General features: G+C 37.6%; 2 protein-coding genes across 2 annotated transcripts in view; both read right to left on the reverse strand.

Annotated features, from left to right (window-relative positions):
• The window catches only part of lim2.3 (lens intrinsic membrane protein 2.3), a 4,081-nt gene extending 2,292 nt beyond the window's left edge, over positions 1–1,789 (reverse strand). The window contains exons 1-2 of the mRNA XM_037677580.1: positions 1,684–1,789; positions 988–1,176 (exon numbers count right to left, since the gene is read on the reverse strand). Coding sequence (XP_037533508.1) covers positions 988–1,162 — 175 coding nt within the window. The 5' untranslated portion in view covers positions 1,163–1,176; positions 1,684–1,789. The remainder of the gene's footprint in view (positions 1–987; positions 1,177–1,683) is intronic.
• Positions 1–19,024, reverse strand: part of vps26b (VPS26, retromer complex component B) — a 440,542-nt gene that overhangs the window by 159,876 nt on the left and 261,642 nt on the right. The window lies entirely within an intron of this gene.

Genomic DNA, 19,024 nt, shown 5'->3' on the forward strand with positions numbered 1-19,024 from the left:
ACACCTGAACCATAGAAACTACACCTGGACCATAAAAACTACACCTGCCCTTAAGAATTGCACCTTAACCCTATAGCAACTACACCTGAACCATAGAAATTACACATGGACCGTAGAAACTACACCTGGACCATAGAACTTACACTTGGACTATAGAAACCCCTGCATGATAGAAACTACTTTTGTACCATAGAAACAACACCTGAACCATATAAATGACACCTGAACCACTGAAATGACACCTGGACCATAGAAATTATACCTGGACTATAGAAACTACATCTGGACCATGGCAACTACTGTACATTTTAACTATAGAAACTACACCTGAACCATAGAAACTACATCTGAACCATAGAAACTACACCTGGATCAGCCATTGTGTGTCTGTCTCCTGTCTCCTCAGCCTCCAGATGAGATTAACATTAACCACTTGTTAAAAATATATTAAAATACTTTTTTTAAAAATACTGTTGAATCATTTTAATGTAATCACTGCGACACAAAGCAGAAAAAAACATGTTTTTCAAACATCTACATCCAACTATTTGTAACGATTTCTGGTGTTTGTATTTTGATTTGTGTTCTGTTTTAGATTTATGTATATAATAGTCTGTTTTTCTGTTATATGTTCAATCTGATGTTTTTTAGGTTCGGCATTCGTGTTGTGTTTTCCCTCAGTCTGTATCACCTGCCACACACACACCTGTCAGCCAGCTGTGATCATCCCAGCTGTTTCCATTTACTAATCACCATGCCCACTCCTTCTGCTTGTCTTTTCTTCACTTCAGTCTTTGTCTGTTCCTGATTCTGGGATTTGTTAAAATATGTTGGGTTTATATCTGCTGCCTGAACACTTGGGTCCACCTCCTCAACACCACCATTGTCACACCAGCATTTCTAGTGTCAGACAAATTAGCATTTCAGATTAAATCAGAGCACCAGGTAACCTCAGTGCTGGTCAGGGTCACATGTCAGCCATCTTACCGATGCTGTCTGTGTGCGTCATGCATTTCCCGGGCACGCAGTACCGCCACAGGCCCTGGTGCATGTAGCTGCTGGAGTGACGGTACTGCATCCAGTAGTCCGTTGCCGTGGAGACAATCAGGAGTATGTTCCCCACTCCGGCGCAGAACAACCCACCTCCCATGAAGCTGTACATCCTGCCAAAATATACTGACACACAAAAAGAAAAGGGGGGGAAAACCCACCGCCAGGTCAGAACCTGAATGCATCTGACTGCTGCTGCTCCACCAATTACTGCACCAGAGGGTATGAATAAAACAACGTGGAGATGAGTTCAGGTCGAGGCAGGAGTTTGACACATCTGACAGGAGAAGCATCACTCTAGAGAAGCAGCTTCATCTAACGAGTCATTAACCGTTAACACAAACGCACACATTTGATGCTGATAAACATTTTCAAACTCTACATAAGTCGGGATCACCAACCGTGGCATGAGTGTAAAATGAGCTCAAGAATATTCTTCTAGCTGGATTCAGTCATGCATCTATATGGCGTATTGTTTGAATATTTCATGCAAATAGGACTTTTCAGTCTTTGTTTTAAGGAAAATATTGAGAAAAAAAAGAGAAATATGAGGCAAAATCAGACAATTATTTTGCATTTTCACAAAACAGAATATTAAACAAGGAATACTACATGTTAGAAGATATGACGTACCTTTATCGTGTTTTTTCTCTTTAGAAAAAGTCAGAGAATCCAATGCTCTGAGTGGCCTAAGCGCAGAGGAGCCCGATATTGTCCAGGATGGCAGGAAAGTTTTGTTTGTGTGCAGGAAACGGAGCGAACAAACGTCCCGCCGGAACAATGGAGCGTGCTGAGCCACGACCAATCGCAGAGGATGACTTTTTGTGTTTAAGAGAATCTGCTGAAAATACAAAAACCGTCAAAGCGCCGTAATACTGATGACATGAGGCTTTTTATTCAAAATGTCTTTAACCTCACACAGTAAACTCATGACCTGCAGCCAGCCGAGCCACAGGACGGCAGGTTTAAAATAAATAAAAAAGAGGCTCCTGTCATTTTGTACATTTCTCTCAACCAGTGTGCAGATTCTAATGATAGGAAATGTTCAGTTTGCACAGAATAATCCAACATTTCTCTTTTCAGGCACAAATATGAATAAAGAATTTGCAAAATGACTCATTTTACTGTTGAATTCATCAAGTCCTATATTTTAAGTGGTTCTGTCATTTCATTAAAGACAAAAAATATAATTTCATGAAAGAAAACGTAAATAATTCTGTAATGAAATGTATGCAAACAGAATAATTTCATATGAATAAGATTAATTTGACAGAACAGAGAGTGACGAGTAAAGAGTTGAGTTTGTGTGAAAAATCAGCAAAATATATAAAAAAAAAAAAATTATTTTTGTTTTAACACTTCATGCAGAGTGGGAGCTCAGATAAAGTGTTTGGATTATAAAGTTGAGTAATATTTACTCATATGAGGGTGTACAAATGATACAAAGTACTTTAAGTGTATGAGTTTAGATTTTTTTTTTTTAAGTATACATCACTTTAGAAAGACGAGGTTTAAAAAAAATCCTGTACGTTTTCTAACCTCTTCTTCTTCTTCTTCTTCTTGTATGTTTAATGGCGGTTGGCAAACAACTTATAGGTGCATTACCGCCACCTTCCAGACTGGAGTATAGATTAGATGTCCTATCATTATATTCTCCCCATAATGCCTGACATCTTGAGAAACCTAAATATGCTGTTAAAAATTATATTTTCAGAAGATCTTTGCAGCAAATTTTTAACATCTAAATTGATTTTATTACTATTCATCTCTTTAATTAACAACTCTCTTTCCCGGCTGTATTTACTACATTCTAGAAGAATATGCTGCACCGTTTCTGACTCTCCACAAAAATTACACAAACCTGTACTATGTTTATTAATTATTTTCAGCGTACTATTCAGCCCCGTATGCCCAAATCTTAGTCTAGATATAATATCCTCTTCTCTTCTATTTCTATTTCCTTCCCTACATTCCCCTACTTTCCTTTGGATGCTATAATAAAATCTTGCCTTTTCTTCTCCATCCCATAATTCCTGCCATTTCTTTTTAAAATATATTTTACTTATACTTTTGATTTCATTTCTGCTTATTTTCATATTTACTTCAACCTTATCCCTTTTCGCTGCACTTTTAGCAAATTGATCCGCCAATTCATTTCCTATTATTCCAATATGAGCAGGAATCCAAATCAACTTTACCCTGGATCCAAACTCTTTGATTCTAAAAATTAATTGACCAATATTCAATATGATATCTTGTCTTGTATCTGAATTCTGTTCTAAAATACTTATTAATGCACTACTTGAATCTGAACAAATCAATATTTCCTTCTTTCTCGTTTCTTCACACCATTCTAGAGCCATTAAAATAGCCATTAGCTCACCTGTATAGACTGTCATTCTGTCTGTTACTCTTTTATTTTTCATAATATTTAAGTCCGGAACTATAAATGCTATTCCAATTTTACCATTTACCATTTTAGAAGCATCCGTATATATTTGTAGAAATTCAGCATATTCATTATTTACATACCTTTCGACCTCTTTTTTTTCTATTTGTCTGCCTTTTTCCAATAATCTTAAATCGACTTCAGGATTTTCAGTTAACCAAGGTGGATTTTCAGGAATATTCACCACAGGACTAATTAAATAATGACTTATTCCTAGCTCACTTATCTCATTATTTATAATCCATCCAAAACTATTAATTTTTGTATTTTTTACTTTTTCTTGACAAGGTTGTAATGTAATATTTGGAGGATAGTTTTCCTTATGGCCTTTAATATTTGCCCAATAATTAATGGCTAGTTGTTTCCTTCTGATTTCTAATGGCATCTCACCCATTTCAACTTGTAAGGCTGATACTGGGGTTGTTTTCATTGCTCCACAGCAAATTCTTAAGGCCTGATATTGGATTCTATCAATTTCTTTTAATAAACTGTTAGACGCTGAACTATATACAACACATCCATAATCAATTACTGACCTGATTAGTCCTATGTATATCGTTTTTAATACTTTCCCACTAGCTCCCCAATCTTTACCTCTTAAACATCTCATTATATTTAAAATTTTTTTACTTTTCTCAACTATTTTCCTTACATGTATTTTCCATGTAAGTTTTTTGTCAAACCAGACTCCTAAATATTTAATCTGATCTATCTTTTCTACATCTTCCTCATATAATTTAAGATTTATATTAGCATTTATTTTCCTATTAGTAAAAGTAATAAACTTGGATTTAGATATTGACACTCTAAAACCCCATTTTAAGGCCCAATCTTCAACATTATGTATTGCCTCTTGCATTTTCTTATTTATAAATTCTAAATTTTTTCCCCTTTTCCAAATAAGACCATCATCTGCAAATAATGACACTCCGAAAGCTTTGTCTATTTTACTAAACATATCATCAATCATTATAACAAATAACATAGGACTTATTATACTTCCTTGAGGAGTACCATTTTCAATTTGATGCTTTGAACTCACTTCACTACCTATTCTAACTTTTATATTTCTTCCAGTTAAAAAGTTTTTAATCCATCTATATATTTTACCTCTTAATCCCATTTGTTTTATTTTAATCAATAAACCTTCTTTCCACAACATATCATATGCTTTTTCTATATCCAAAAAGATTGCTATTAATACCTCTTTATTCACCTGGGCCCTCCTGATTTCATGTTCCAAATATATTATAGGATCTATTGTGCTTCTTCCTTTCCTAAATCCAAATTGATATGGTTTAATCTTCTCCTTAGATTCCAGAAAATATATTAATCTGTTATTCACCATCTTTTCCATCACCTTACCAATACATGATGTTAATGCTATCGGCCTATAACTCTCAGCTAAATGTGGATCTTTTCCGGGTTTACAAATGGGAATAATTATAGCTTCTTTCCATTTATCTGGTAGAATTCCTTCCTCCCATATCTTATTATACATTTCTAATAATATCTTCTTACTTTTTTCACTAAGATTATTCAACATAATATAGTTAACTTGATCCTCCCCAGGTGTTGATTTACTAGAGTTTTTTAATGCTCTATTTAATTCCTTTAACGAAAATTTCATATTCAAAAAATTCTCATCATCTTCATCATTACATAGCAACTCACTGTGATTATTTAATGTCGTTTCCCGTCCCTTTTTTTCAATATTACTAAGATTCTCCATACTATGTATCTTAGTAAATGCTCTTGCTAATATTTCAGCTTTATTCTTATTATCTATTATGGTGTCACCATTATCTTTTATTACTGGGAAAAAGTATTCTTTTGATTTACCTGACATTTTTTTAATGGTATTCCAAACCCTGTCTAATGCCGTATTTTTCCCCAATGATTCACAGTATTTACTCCAGTAATCCCTCTTAGCATTTCTTATAATTCTCCTGACTTCTGCTTGTTTTCTTTTATAATTTATTAGATTTTGGAAGCAAATATATTTTTTGAGATTTTTATAGGCCTTGTTTCTTGATTTAATTGCTATTGAACATTCTAAAGTCCACCAAGGAACTATCTTCTTTTTTTTAACCCCTTTACTTCTAGGAATGACTGTGTTTGCTGCATGCACAATACAATTACTAATTGCTAAACTTAATTCATTTATTGGTTTATTTATATCTATATTCACCATACTACCTTCACTTATTCTTTTATAGCTTTCCCAATTTGTATCCCTAAACCTCCATTTCCCTTGACTAACTACCTGTTCTTCTTCTATATCCATTCCTACTTCAATAAAAAGTGGATAATGATCGCTACCTAAAGTGCTATTTTTATACACTTTCCAGTCGCAATTATCTGCCAAAGATTGAGATACCAGTGTCAAATCAAGAGCTGATTCTTTACCTCTTACCAAATCTACCCTAGTGCCTACGCCATTATTTAACACTACCATTTCTTTTTCTTCAATTATTTCTTCTAAGACCCCACCATTATAGTCATCTTGTTCTCCCCACAAAGTGCTATGTGCATTGAAGTCCCCACACCAAATTATTTTCCCTCTCCAGTGTCTAAGGATCATTTCGAGTTTTGCTTTTTCTATTTTCTTACAAGGATTATAATAATTAATTATTTTAATAGTTTCATTATTTGTCCAAACTTTAACTGCATTAAGTTCTAGATCTGTATTTAATTGTATTTGAGCAAATTTTAAGTTTTCCTTTATAAATATGGCGCATCCTCCTCCACTCCCGTTTATTCTATCTTTACGTAAAACTGCATACCCTTGAATACTAAATTGCATTGTTGATTTAAGCCATGTTTCTTGAATACATACTATGTCTGGTTTTTTATTTAATTCATTAATGAACCCTTTAAATTCTTGACCATTAGCTATTAAACTTCGAGCATTCCATTGTAATATTAGAGTCATATAGCGATTTGAGGAGCTTCATTTTCAGATGCTCCTTCTCCACATCTAAGTTCATCCTGAATTTTCTCCCATGACAGATCTTTGACATTAAAGAATTTTGCTGCTGCCTTTACTATGATTTTTATTTTTTCAGTCTTAGTCCTTGCTTGCTCTGAACAGTTTATGATATATGCCAGAAATGGAATCAGCTTTTCTAATGTGATATTATTTTGAGTATCTTCTATCTCTTTTTTCTTTTCTGACTTTGTTTTGTTAACATTTTCCGTACTTTTCACCTCTTTCACTGCTTCAGCATAAGTAATTTTTCTTTCAGTTTTAATTTTCTGGACTTCAGCTGCTTCTTTCCTGACCACACACCCCGCATAAGCTGCAGTGTGATTGCCTCCACAGTTACAACATTTAACTGGATTCTCTCCACATTCCCCATAAGGGTGTTCACCTCCACATTTACCACATCTTTGTTTTCCTCTACACACATTTGCAAAATGACCAAACCTTTGGCATTTGTAGCATCTGATAGGTGGCGGAACATAAACTCTTACGTTGAAACTCATGTACCCAATCATAACTTTATCAGGTTTAACTTTATCTTTGAATTCCAGTAACACAGATGTACTGTCCAATCTTTCCCCATTTCTAAAAGCCTGCAATCGTTTAATGCCTGAAACTTCTCCTCCTTTTATTACTTTCTTTAATTCCTCCAAGTTTTCTCCAACCGGAATCCCCGATATCACTCCTCTTGTTCCTCTTTCTACCCCTACTACTTTCCTCTCCACCACTTCTTTTTTACATACCATTTGGAGTTTTAATGTCTTGTTCTTTTGTTCAACATTCTTACAGACAATAAGAAGGCTCCCATCCCTTAGGACTTTAGCCATTTCCACATCTCCGATAACTTTCTTTAGTCCACTAGATAGGCTGATCGGACTCACCCCAATCATATCTTGCCCCGTTTTAAATTTCAGGATTATTTTAGATTCTTCCGTCATTTTTTTCTTCCTCATCTCAACACTTTCTTCCTCATCTTCCAAAGATCTTTTGCCTACATTTAGTCCTTTTTTACTCTTATCTCTCCCTCCTCCCCCTTTTCTGTTTTCTACTAAAGCCCAACCTGTGTCCATAGTTTCATCTTCTGAACATCCCCCGCTACAACTAGTCATCTTAATCTACTCACAGTCCAGATTATGCCAAAACCGCCTTAGAAATCGACTTTTTACTCGCCAGAATTCGTTTCACTTCCCGGGGCCAACTCAACAAGGAAGCCAACCTACTACGAAAGTCTTCTCAAACAACGTTTTCTAACCTCTTGGATTATCAGTTAATTTGAAGGTGAAATTAGAGTCAGGTGTTTTCAATCAATGGGATGATGATCAGGTGTGATCCTGTTTGAGTTAAAGAACATGATCTATCAAAGTCTGCTCTTCACAACATGTTTGTGTCATGGCAGGAACAGAGGAGATTTCTAAGAACCTCAGAAAAAGAGTTGTTGATGCTCATCAGGCTGGAAAATGTTACAAAACAGCTCTGAAGAGTTTGGACTCCACCAATCCACAGTCAGACAGATTGTGAACAAATGGAGGAAATTCAAGGCCATTACCCTCCCCAGGAGTGGTGGACCAACAAAGGTCACTCCAAGAGCAAGGTGCGGAATAGTAGGCGAGATCACAAAGCACCCCAGGGTAACTTCTAACAACTGGAGGTCTCTCTCACATCAACTAATGTTGATGTTCATGAGTCCACCATCAAGAGAACTCTGAACAACAATGGTGTTCATGGTGTAGTATGACATATGCAGGATATATTCATACATTTCGCGAGTTCTTCATTTTTCTGACTGTGTAAATGTCGTGCATTGAATTTAACAGAAATGTAACGAGAGACGTTATTTATCTTTGACCCATCAAAATGAATGCGGTCATTTATTTGCAGAATCAAAGTTTAACATCACACATTTACATTAATTTGGCAAAATATGAAAACAATAACATGGCTAGTTTCACAGAAAGTGGGCACAATACGGCGATTGTCCTCACTTTTCAGCAGAACAGCAGACATCAATCACACGGCGGTGATTGAGAACTTTGCTTCAGATATTTCTAAATTATCTGTAATGATTTTAGGAAAAAGGAGAGTTTAAGATGGAAAATGGAGATTTATCTTACAGAGAGATGTGTGAGGGAATTAATCTGTTTGACCAGAAACGTGCACGCTCCTTCAGTTCTCAGCTTGGTCACGGTACGCTTGGTCGAAGTAGAACTTTTACCTGGTTGATGATAGATCAGCGTCGGTATAGAATCCTTCCTTTGACTCTTTCAGCGTCTCCGTTGAGAACAGCTAAAATACTTCGAGAGTCGTGCGAGGTTATCCAAACAGAAGTTATAATTCCCAAAACCGTCCCTGGATTCTGGATTCCAATAGAAGCATTCTGGACGCCTGCGTTAGCATCCAAGAACTCTGAACTCTTTAACTCTCTTCAGAGAGTTAAAGTCTGGAACTCTTCTCCAGGAAAACTTTCAAGCTCTGAAAACTCCCATGTTGAACTCAATCTCTCTAGAACTGGGAAGTTGCCACATTTAAATGGGTCGACTTCCGGGTCATTTGAGAGCTTTTTGATTGGTCGATGGACCAGAAAGAGGTGTGGTTTGTGATGTAAGGTGTTATGAAAAGTCAAGGATTGTTTTAGTGACAGACAGAAAGATTATTGGAGAACTTCAGACTTCGTGGAGTCTCTACTCCTATTATCTGCTGTAAAAGTTAAACATGACATTTTTTTTCAGTAAACTTTTAGTTGACCGAAACTTGAACTTTAACACACACTTACAAAACTTGTTCATTGAAGACAGAAAAATCAAGAAATGCATATTAACCTGATTTCTTCTTAGAATGAGGAATAAAAATCATTACTTACTGTTTATGTAAATAAAAATGAGTAGTTCTCTTCAACCTGTAAACATTGAGTGAACTAACACAATTTGATTATCAAACATTTGTAAAATAGTAATGATCATAGAGAATTGTCATTTCTACTTGATTAATTCAAGAAAGAAAGTCTCAGGATGGGTCAAACTGTATTTCTGGATGCAGATCAATGAAATAACAGTTTCTGTCCCACAAGGTTCTTAAGGTCAAGTGTTTTGACCTTAGGCTTAGTTTGACATCAGATTAGGTTCACTACAATGGCAGAGTTGAAGAAGCCACAGCTCTCCAGAAGAACATGGCTGCTCGTCTGCAGTTTGCTGAAGATCACATGGACAAACCAGAAGACTGTTGGAAGAGTGTTTTGTGAATGGATGAGACTAAAATATAACTCTTTGGTTTAAATGAAAACTGTTATGTTTGGAGAAAATAAAACTGCATTCCTGCAGAAGAACCTTATCCCATCTGTGAAACATGGTGGTGGTAGTGTCATGGTTTGGGCCTGTTTTGATGCATCTGGGCCAGGACGGCTCACCATCATTGATGGAACAATGAATTCTGAATTATATCAGAGAATTCTTAAGGAAAATGTCAGAACATCTGTCCATGAACTGAATCTAAGAGAAGGTGGGTCATGCAGCGACACAATGACTCTAAACACTCAAGTGGTTCTACCAAAGAATGGTTCAAGGAGAATAAAGTTCATGTTTTGGAACAGCCAAGTCAAAGTCCTGACCTTAATCCAATCCAGATGTTGTGGAAGGACCTGAAGCAGCAGTAAATGTGAGGAAACCACCAACATCCAGAGTTGAAGATGTTCTGTACAGAGGAATAAAACTCCTCCAAGTCTGTGAGCAGGACTGATCAACAGTTAATGAAATGTTTAGTTGCAGTTGTTGCTGAACAGTGGGGGTCAGGGGTCACACCAGATACTGAAAACAAAGGTTCACATACTTTACCACTCACAAATATGTAATATTGGATCATTTTCCTCAATAAACAAACAACCAAGTATAATATTTTAGTCTCATTTGTTTAACTGGGTTCTCTTTATCTACTTTTAGTTCTTGTGTGAAAATCTGCTGTTTTAGGTCAGATTGATGCAGAAATATAGAAAATTATAAAGAGTTCACAAACTTTCAAGCGCCACTGTAACTGAAAATAACCAGACTGCAGATGGAGGTAAAAATTGTAAGTAGGTTTATTTACAAGGACAAAGGATCTATGGCGGACAACGAGAGTACAAGTAATCCAGATGTTGAGTATCTTCCTTGTCATTTTTGATTTCTAGGCTCGGATGGTAACTGACTCTGATTCTGTGCTCAGGGGATGTTGTCCAGGGATGATGGAAGGCAGTTGCTGGATGTTGGACATCAAGCAGGTTGATGAAAGGCTTTGTCCAGGTAACCAGAGTTGTTTCTTTGTTGCAGGTGAGGCAAGTTTTCCACAAGAGGTGATTCACAGGAGAGGGCGAGGGTAGAAAACACTACAAGGATTTCTGCAGTGCATAAGGTAAGATATCACAAATAACAGGTTTGCTTCAGGAGTAACAAAGATGTCACTAAACGTCGTCAGTCAATCACCATTTGGTAACCAGCTGTCCAACCATTACTACTGGAATGACTCAGCCTTAAGGAGGTTAGTAATCAGCTGTCACTTGGGACAGCTGGTGCTCCACCCGCTCTGCTATCTGACAGAAAATGGAAGACGGAGAGAACCAGAAACAGAATCCTCACAGAAGTTTTATCACCAGGTCAGAGGTCAGTTGTAAACAGACATGAATTCATCTCTAATACAAAGAATTTGGAAGATTTGATTTGCTCTGATAGACAAATACTTTTGAGAAATGCATATAAATAAGAAAATAAACCAATACTTCCTAATTTTACAGTAACTTATATCAATCCATTTTAAATAACCCTAAAAACAATGGCATAAAGGCCTCCTGTTGCTCTGGATCTGCTAACACCAAAAGAGCACAAGCTCTTAATTTTCCTGTGCACCAGCATCTATCCTTCCAGCTCCTTTCTTCTCTTTATCCTGTTTAGGTGATGAGGAGCTGGTGCTCATCTCCAGCATCCCTCACACGAGTTCTCACCCACTGATAGACGGCTGTGCTCGTGGTCGTCTTGGTTATAGAAAGAACAAGAATGGTGACGCTGACAGAACCACCACAGCAAAAGTAAAAATAAAGACTTCAATTTGGTTCACTTGATGTGTTTTTATATTTTATGAAATCTTTATGGACACCAGCCTGATACAATCAGGATCACATTAGACAAGATATAAACTGACAAAGTGTTTGACAAACTTCTGAGTTCAAGCTCAATAATCCAGGTAAAAAAATCCAGCAAAGTTCAGCCAGGTCAACTGGATGTTTGTTTGTTTCTTTTTTGTTGTTGTTGTTGTTGAGATGTTTCATACTTCATCCAAAGGACTTCTTCAGTCCGAGGAGCCACAACAAACTGAGTCCCACAAACTGCACACCCACATAGTGGACCAACCAGTTTGCTGGTGATAAAATGGCTTCTGGGGGCCGCCCTCTCCCCCGTCGACTCCCCTGAGGCAGCCATAGTCAAAGTGGTTCAAAACATGAAAGTTCATGATCAAAAATCCAGGTAAAAAATCCAACAAAGTTCAATCAGGACATCTGGACGGTTTCTTTTTTTGTTGAGATATTTCGTCCTTCTTCTTTGGATGAGTGACGGGGGAGAGGGTGGGCCCCCAATGCCATCTTATCCCCAGCAAACTGTTTTTTTCCTACTATGGGAGTGTGCTGCTTGTGGGACTCAGTTTGTTTGGTGGCTCCTCAGACTGAAGAAGTCCTTTGGATGAAGGACGAAACGTCTCAGCAAAAAAACAACAACAAAAAAACCGTCCAGATGACCTGACTGAACATTGATGGATTTGTATCTGGATTATTGAGCATGAACTTTGGTGACAAATGATTTTTCTTTCTCATAAACTGAAAGCTTCTAAAAATATATATTTCACTGGGATTTTTATCATCGTATCTTAAATGAGAACTTCTTCATCTTCAGCCTGTCTAAAGGACAGACAGGAACAAATAAAATCTCCATCATTCTTCTTTGAGCTTTATTTATTAGAAAATACAAAAAGTAATCACTTGTGACCTTAGGTGGGTGTTTAAAAATACATCTTTCAAAATACAGGTGCATCTAAAAAAATCATCATGAGGAAGTTCTATTTTTGTCAGTAATTTCAGAAAGTTAGGCTAATAAATTTATTACACAGAGTGAAATGTTTCAAGCCTTTATTTCTTGTAATTTCGATGATGGCTTACAGATAAAACAAAATCCAGTGTTCAGTGGAGCTCCACATCTTTGTGCTGTTTTACAACCTTTCACTGCTCGTTACTGCCTTTGTTCTGGTTCAGCTTCCTTCAGCTACATTCAGCTTCTTTTTACATATTTCAATGTTTTTCAGCAAATTTTCTGCTCCTTTCAGCTTCTTTCTGCTATATTCAAATTTTCCCAGCTTTATCAGCTGCTTTTTAAATATATTTCCTACAAATTTTAGTATTTTATTCCTGCAAAGTTTTGTAATTTCTGCTTTTTTTGTGTTTTTTTTTAATAATTTACCAACATTTATACATTTTCAACCTTTTTTGGGGGGTCAAATTCTAGCTTTTTTCTATTAGAGTGCTTTTATTTATTTTTTGCTAATTTAAGATTTTTATAATGAATTCATCCTCTTGCTGCCTATTTTAGCTTATTCTGCTAATTTCTGCTACACTTCTGTTCTTTTCAGCTTTTTCTGCTCATTTCTGCTGCTTTTTGCTCGTATTGTTTCTTTCAGCAACAATCAGTTGCTCAAATTCAACTCGCATCAACAGTTTGGCGATAAAGCGTTTTCAGCCTGGTTTCAACATTTTTAGCAGCTTTCAGCAAAAATCACAGCAACAAGCATTCACACTGCATTTTCACAGGAAATGCAATTTCTCCAGTTTCACAATAGTTAAGTTTCTGCTGACTGCAGAGTAAAAAGAACCAAGCTCAGCTCGTGCAGTCTTCCTGCTGGGCCCAGTTAGTGCCACTAGATGGTGCTTTGTATTTATTCTGGAGACAAACTGGTTCAGCGCCTCAGTGTTCTCCTGTTAACACACTAGTTCATGCCACAGATGTAATAAACGCCTCTCTGTCTGTGTGCTCTTTATTCCCACCTGAACTCGATCTATTTTTATCAATCGTTGAGTATTGATTCATTGAGCTTCACAAATTTCTGCTTTCCACACAGATGCTCTATTTGCTTCAGCTTCATACCAGATTATATCTGTATCATCTTCTTTGCTTTTTTTTGTTCCTTTTTAATGAACCTGTCATGCATCAATTCATCATTATTTGTATTATAAAACAACAAAAGCAAGTTCTGCCATTCCTGAGTTTAAGTAAACTTAAACTGAAGCTTAATCAGAACTAATGGTTTTATTGAAATAAAAGCCAGAAATAAAGGACTGCATTTATTTCTGCAACAACTCAACAAATTAAAATTCTGGGTTTAAAAAAAACTATGTTTTCCTTGTTTAATTATTCCATAATATGGGGTTTGGATTTGTAAAAATGTATAACGCATCCTGTTACCTGGTGCATACCATTTATTGGTACATGCCTGGTAACTGTTACTTACCTGGGACAAACTGGGTACCAATACTTAACTGATATCAGGATAAGTTCCTGGTACCTACACGGACTGTAGGGATATATTAGGAAGTGACATTTTACCTTGTATTCAATTCAAATTCAAAAATACTTTTATTAATCAAAAAAGGGTAATTAATTGTTGTAGCTCATCCTGGTTTCATTAGTTGTTCTAGATGCTGATGTCTTTGGGCAGGAAGGATCTCTTGTAGCAGTCCGTCCCACAGTGGATCCAAAGAAACTGGCTGCAGATGCCGATCCGTCCACCCAGACCCAGCAGACCTCTGGTCCTCTTGAGCAACAGGACTGCCTGAATGCCAGGCAGAACTCCTCCCCAAGCAATGGCCATTTCTTGCAGCAGCCTGCTGAGCCCCTCGTCGCTGCAGATTTAACTGCAGGTGCCAGGGGATGCTCTCGGTCTTTCCGCGGTCACAAGCCGTGTTTCCCGCTACCTCCAAGATCTCGGCGGTCAGGCACTCCAGCACAGCCTCCAGGAAGACGGTAATGCATCCACGGCACCTCCTTTTCAACTCATTTTGGATTTGGGGCTGTAGTTGAGATATTATTTGAGCTTTTGATATGTTAATCAGCTGCTCTCATTTGTAGAAAACCACCTTGTTGTTATGGTTACGCATCATAACAAATGTTCAAAAGTAAAAAAGGCTACAGTAAAAATGCCTCCAGCGGCACATCATCTGATACCAGCAGAAGTAATCATCTGAAAAAGTGATTTACATCCAGAAAAATTAATAATTACAGTTTTCAAAAACAAAATCTTAGAATGAATGTAAGAGAGCTGCTCCAACATGCAGCCACCTTGAGCAGCACAATTCTGGAACTTGTATGTAACCATGTACCACTTGAGTACCAGATAAGTACCAGCTGCATAACCAATACATATTCATTGTGAACCATGAGCACCACCAGATTAATAGCAGGTACATAGGTGGTAAGTATCTGGTATATATAAGGTATGTACCTGGTAGTTACATGCCCACTAGGTACATATCTGGTATGGACCAGATATGTATCATGTAAGTATATAAGATGAGGCAGCTGTGGATGAGTGGTTAGAGCAGTCGTCCTCCAATGCAAGTGTTGGGGGTTCGATTCCACCAGCAGCCACATGCTGAAGTGTCCCTGGGCAAGACAATGAACCCCTCATTGCCTCCAGTGTGTGTCCCATCAATGTATGATTGTGATAAAGCTCTGATTAGTCTTTGTATGGATCTAGTAGAGTTCTGTATGAATGGTAAATGAGGGCACAGATTGTACAGTAAACCACTCTGAGTACCGGTATCTTGATCAGATAGAAAGGTGCCATATAAATACAGATGCAAGTACAGTCCATTTTATTATTTCAGTACCAGGAATATACAACATTAGGTGCGTACCTGGAAAGTACTTATTACATGCAAGTGTATACCAAATTCGTGCCCTGTAAATACCAGGTTAGGAATAGCCATGTATCTTTAAGTACCATGTACAGACCAGGTCATTACCAGGAACGTGTCAAGTCAGTACCAGGTATATTACCTTGTATGTACCAGCTACAAACAAGGCTGTATCCGGTACATACTGTAAGCACCGGATAAGTACCTAGTACTTAGTGGGCTGTATTATGTTTCGCTATCAGATTTTAAAACACCAGGGACTAGAAACATTCATCACTTTTTAGTTTTACAATATAAATTATTGTGCGTAAAGGTCTACAGACCTGGTCTACACTCGTCAAGAACAGAAAGAGAGAGAGAGATATAAATATTTATTTTACATTAGACAAAATATTTTAAAATGTCTGTGATGTAAACTTTGACTTTGGATTCTGTATCTGGTTAGCTTCATCTGTCAGGGAGTGAACCACAGATACTCTAATCCATGCTACTGTACGTGCCTTAAGGCATGAATTTGTCAATCCCCTCTGAATCGTAAAAACCATCCATTTTGCACTGGATTACCATTATCCTCATAGTCTGACAAGAACTGTGGGGTATTAGCTAAATACAGGGAGTCCAGCTCACTTTCCACACTGTAGCTGAGTGGCTCCCAAGTAAAAATTGTCACCTAGTTCTTCAGCTAATAAGATGGGCACGCGGAAGGCTCATACAGCGGATGACGGCGCAGACGTGGAGGGAAAAGCCTTTCATATCCCTCTGCTGTCATGTTTCAGGAGCTGTGCAGCGAGATGAAGGCTTCTCGCTCATTAGGCCTTGTTCTAAACCAAGTAGACTCAACGCAACAGTCTGAGGAAGGCGTCAAATCATACCTGGTATATCTTGTATCAGACAAGTTCTCTTTTCTGGCAACATGATACAACCAATTCTGAGTTTATTCAGACCTCAGGGTCATTTAGCTCTGGTGGAGGAAAAAAAACACGTTTGCTCAACCTTTTTTCTCTTTCTCACAAACTGTTCCCAATTATTTCTCCACAAAACCTTTGAATTGCCTCACCATAAAGGAAGGGGATTCTTGTTCACTTTTTTCAGCAATTATTTAGGATGTATTTGAGGTGCCACTCAATGTTCAGAAAAACTTGAAGAAATTCGGATGCACAAACATAAACCAAGCCAGCAGGTTTTTGGTGCTAAAACCTAAATGCTAACACGCTCACACAACATTGTTAAATATTATTTGGCAATGCGTAATTGGGGACTGGCAGCCACCTATTATTATCCACCTGACTTAGGGTTTCTTAACTTTATATTTTATTCTTCCGTCAACGTTATTGCAGCCCGAATCGCAACGTGTACCCCCACAAATTTTATTTAAATACTGAATTCAAATCTCAAAATTCAAGATGGCTGCCAAAGCTATATTTAAATGGCTTTATCCCAGCTATTTTTACACATAGCTGAAATGTGGTGAGGTTATAGTTGAGAATGTTCCCCATCACGTCAATCGAAAATAAAAAAAATCCAAGATGGCTGCCTTTATGAGGGCGGAGACTGTGTAGAGGCAGGGCAGCCGGCCCGGGACCGGAAAGTCTCAGGATCGATCCCCGGTCACTGCACACCTTGTGGTGTCTCTGGGCAGCACACCTCATCCCCAAAATGCCCCTTGGCGCCTTCAATAGCTGCCCACTGCACCACCTGGTGGTGGAAGGGTTAAATACAGAGACTAATTTTGCCACAGTGATGACATTACAGTATTATTAGCTAAAAGGGAAAAATATGATAAATCAGCAATTTTTAGAGCTATTCAGCTGAAATTTGGTGGAAGCTGAGAGCAAACACATAGCAGGCCTACTGTCAAATAAAATGTTTAAATTGTCAGCAACATGGCAGTCCCCACCAAAGTTTCTCCAGGAACTTTCTAGTATTTGTCAATATTGTGTAATGTTAATGATATTTAGGAGGTTATTCATAGAGAAATGCCTGTTTTTGTTTTACATGCTAGCATGCTAATTAGCTTAAACTACAGCGGTAAGCATTGGGAGCTACAGAATGAGTCGTATCTCACAGGGCTGCGAGTGTTGGAAGCTGATGACGTGAATATTTGTGACAAGTGAGCCATCTTGGATTTTAAATTGTTACGATAGATGTTATCAGAGCAGCTAACAGCTGATAGCCTACATAAGGCAAATTATTTTCATCACCTTGAAAGTAAAGGCTTTCTGCTGATCCCCATGTCATCCTCTGAGCACGGACTAGTTGTAAGACCTAAAACCAGGCTGACAAGATTTCATCACTACTAAACTGTTCATGTGGGTTGAATCTGAACAGCTGACATTTGCTGGAAAATAAACTTGGAAAGCAGCAAAAACAATGTGAGAAATGTGTGGAAAAACTGAATAGAGCAGAAACAGATTAAGAGGCTGAATAATTACAAAATAATCTGAAATAAGCAAAAGGGAACTGAAACGTGGAGGAAAAAAGCTGAAATGAGTTGAAGGAAGCTGAAAAAAGCTGAACCAGAACTCAAGCTGAAGCAGTAAAAAGGTTTTAAACAGCAGTTTGAAGGAGAAGAGCGCTCCATTCATTTTCAATGAGAAAAACATGAACACGTTGCGCAATGTCTTCGCTCAAAACATTGACATCGACTGTTGGAGTCAACCCTGTTTGTTAGCAAAATATCTTATGACCCACTGGATTTCACTGAAACGCTCAGAAGATAATTATGGATTGTACAACTACAATAACGTTCGGGGCCCATCTAATTTAAGATGGCTGTCACAGCTAATTGACCTTTGCCTGGTGCATATCTTGGTGAATGTAAAATATATTAAGTTAAAGTTTGGAGTGGTAGTAGCTGACAGTCACTCCAAATGTGAACAGGCCATACAAGCGTCTAAATCTCAATTATGTTGACATACAGTATGAAGGTGAAACGTTTCAGCACAAAAAAAGCAACTGTCCAGATGACCTGACTGAAAAATGTTGGATTGTATACCTGGATTATTGAGCGTGGACACTGTTGGTTTTGAACCAGTTTGACATGACTGACTGAGGGCCGGCACGAGAGGAGGGGGTGTGCCAAAGAGACCATCTTAGCACCAACATAACTGGTTTGTTCCACTTTTGAGTAAGCTGTTTGGGGGAAGAATCAGTTTTGTGTTGTGTTTCCTTGACTGATGAAGCCTTCTGGATGGAAGGTGAAACGTTTCAGCACAAAAAAAAAAAAAAGAAATTGTCCAGATGACCTGACTGAAAAAGGTTGGATACAGTCTGAAGATCTTGAACTCTGTCAGAAAAGGTGGTGAGTGAGACGCATGCTCCAAGGAATGTAAGGCTTTTAATGCACGTTTGTTGTTGACATCTTCTAAAAGTCTCTCTTCTAAAAGGCAGCTCCGTGTCAGAAAGTGACGTGACACAAGGGATGAACCAAACGTTTCTGTTTCATCACCAGATTTACTGATGCTCAGAAATGACCAGAAACTTTTATATTTTTAACAACCCATCCATCAGTCAATCTCCATTTGAAATCTGGAAAAGATAGCTGGAAGGAGGCCTGTGGATCTCAGATTGCTGAAACACACACACACACACACACACACACACACACACACACACACACACA

The sequence above is a fragment of the Nematolebias whitei genome, chromosome 6, assembly GCF_014905685.2.
Source record: "Nematolebias whitei isolate Nwh7 chromosome 6, NemWhi1, whole genome shotgun sequence".
NCBI lineage: Eukaryota > Metazoa > Chordata > Actinopteri > Cyprinodontiformes > Rivulidae > Nematolebias > Nematolebias whitei.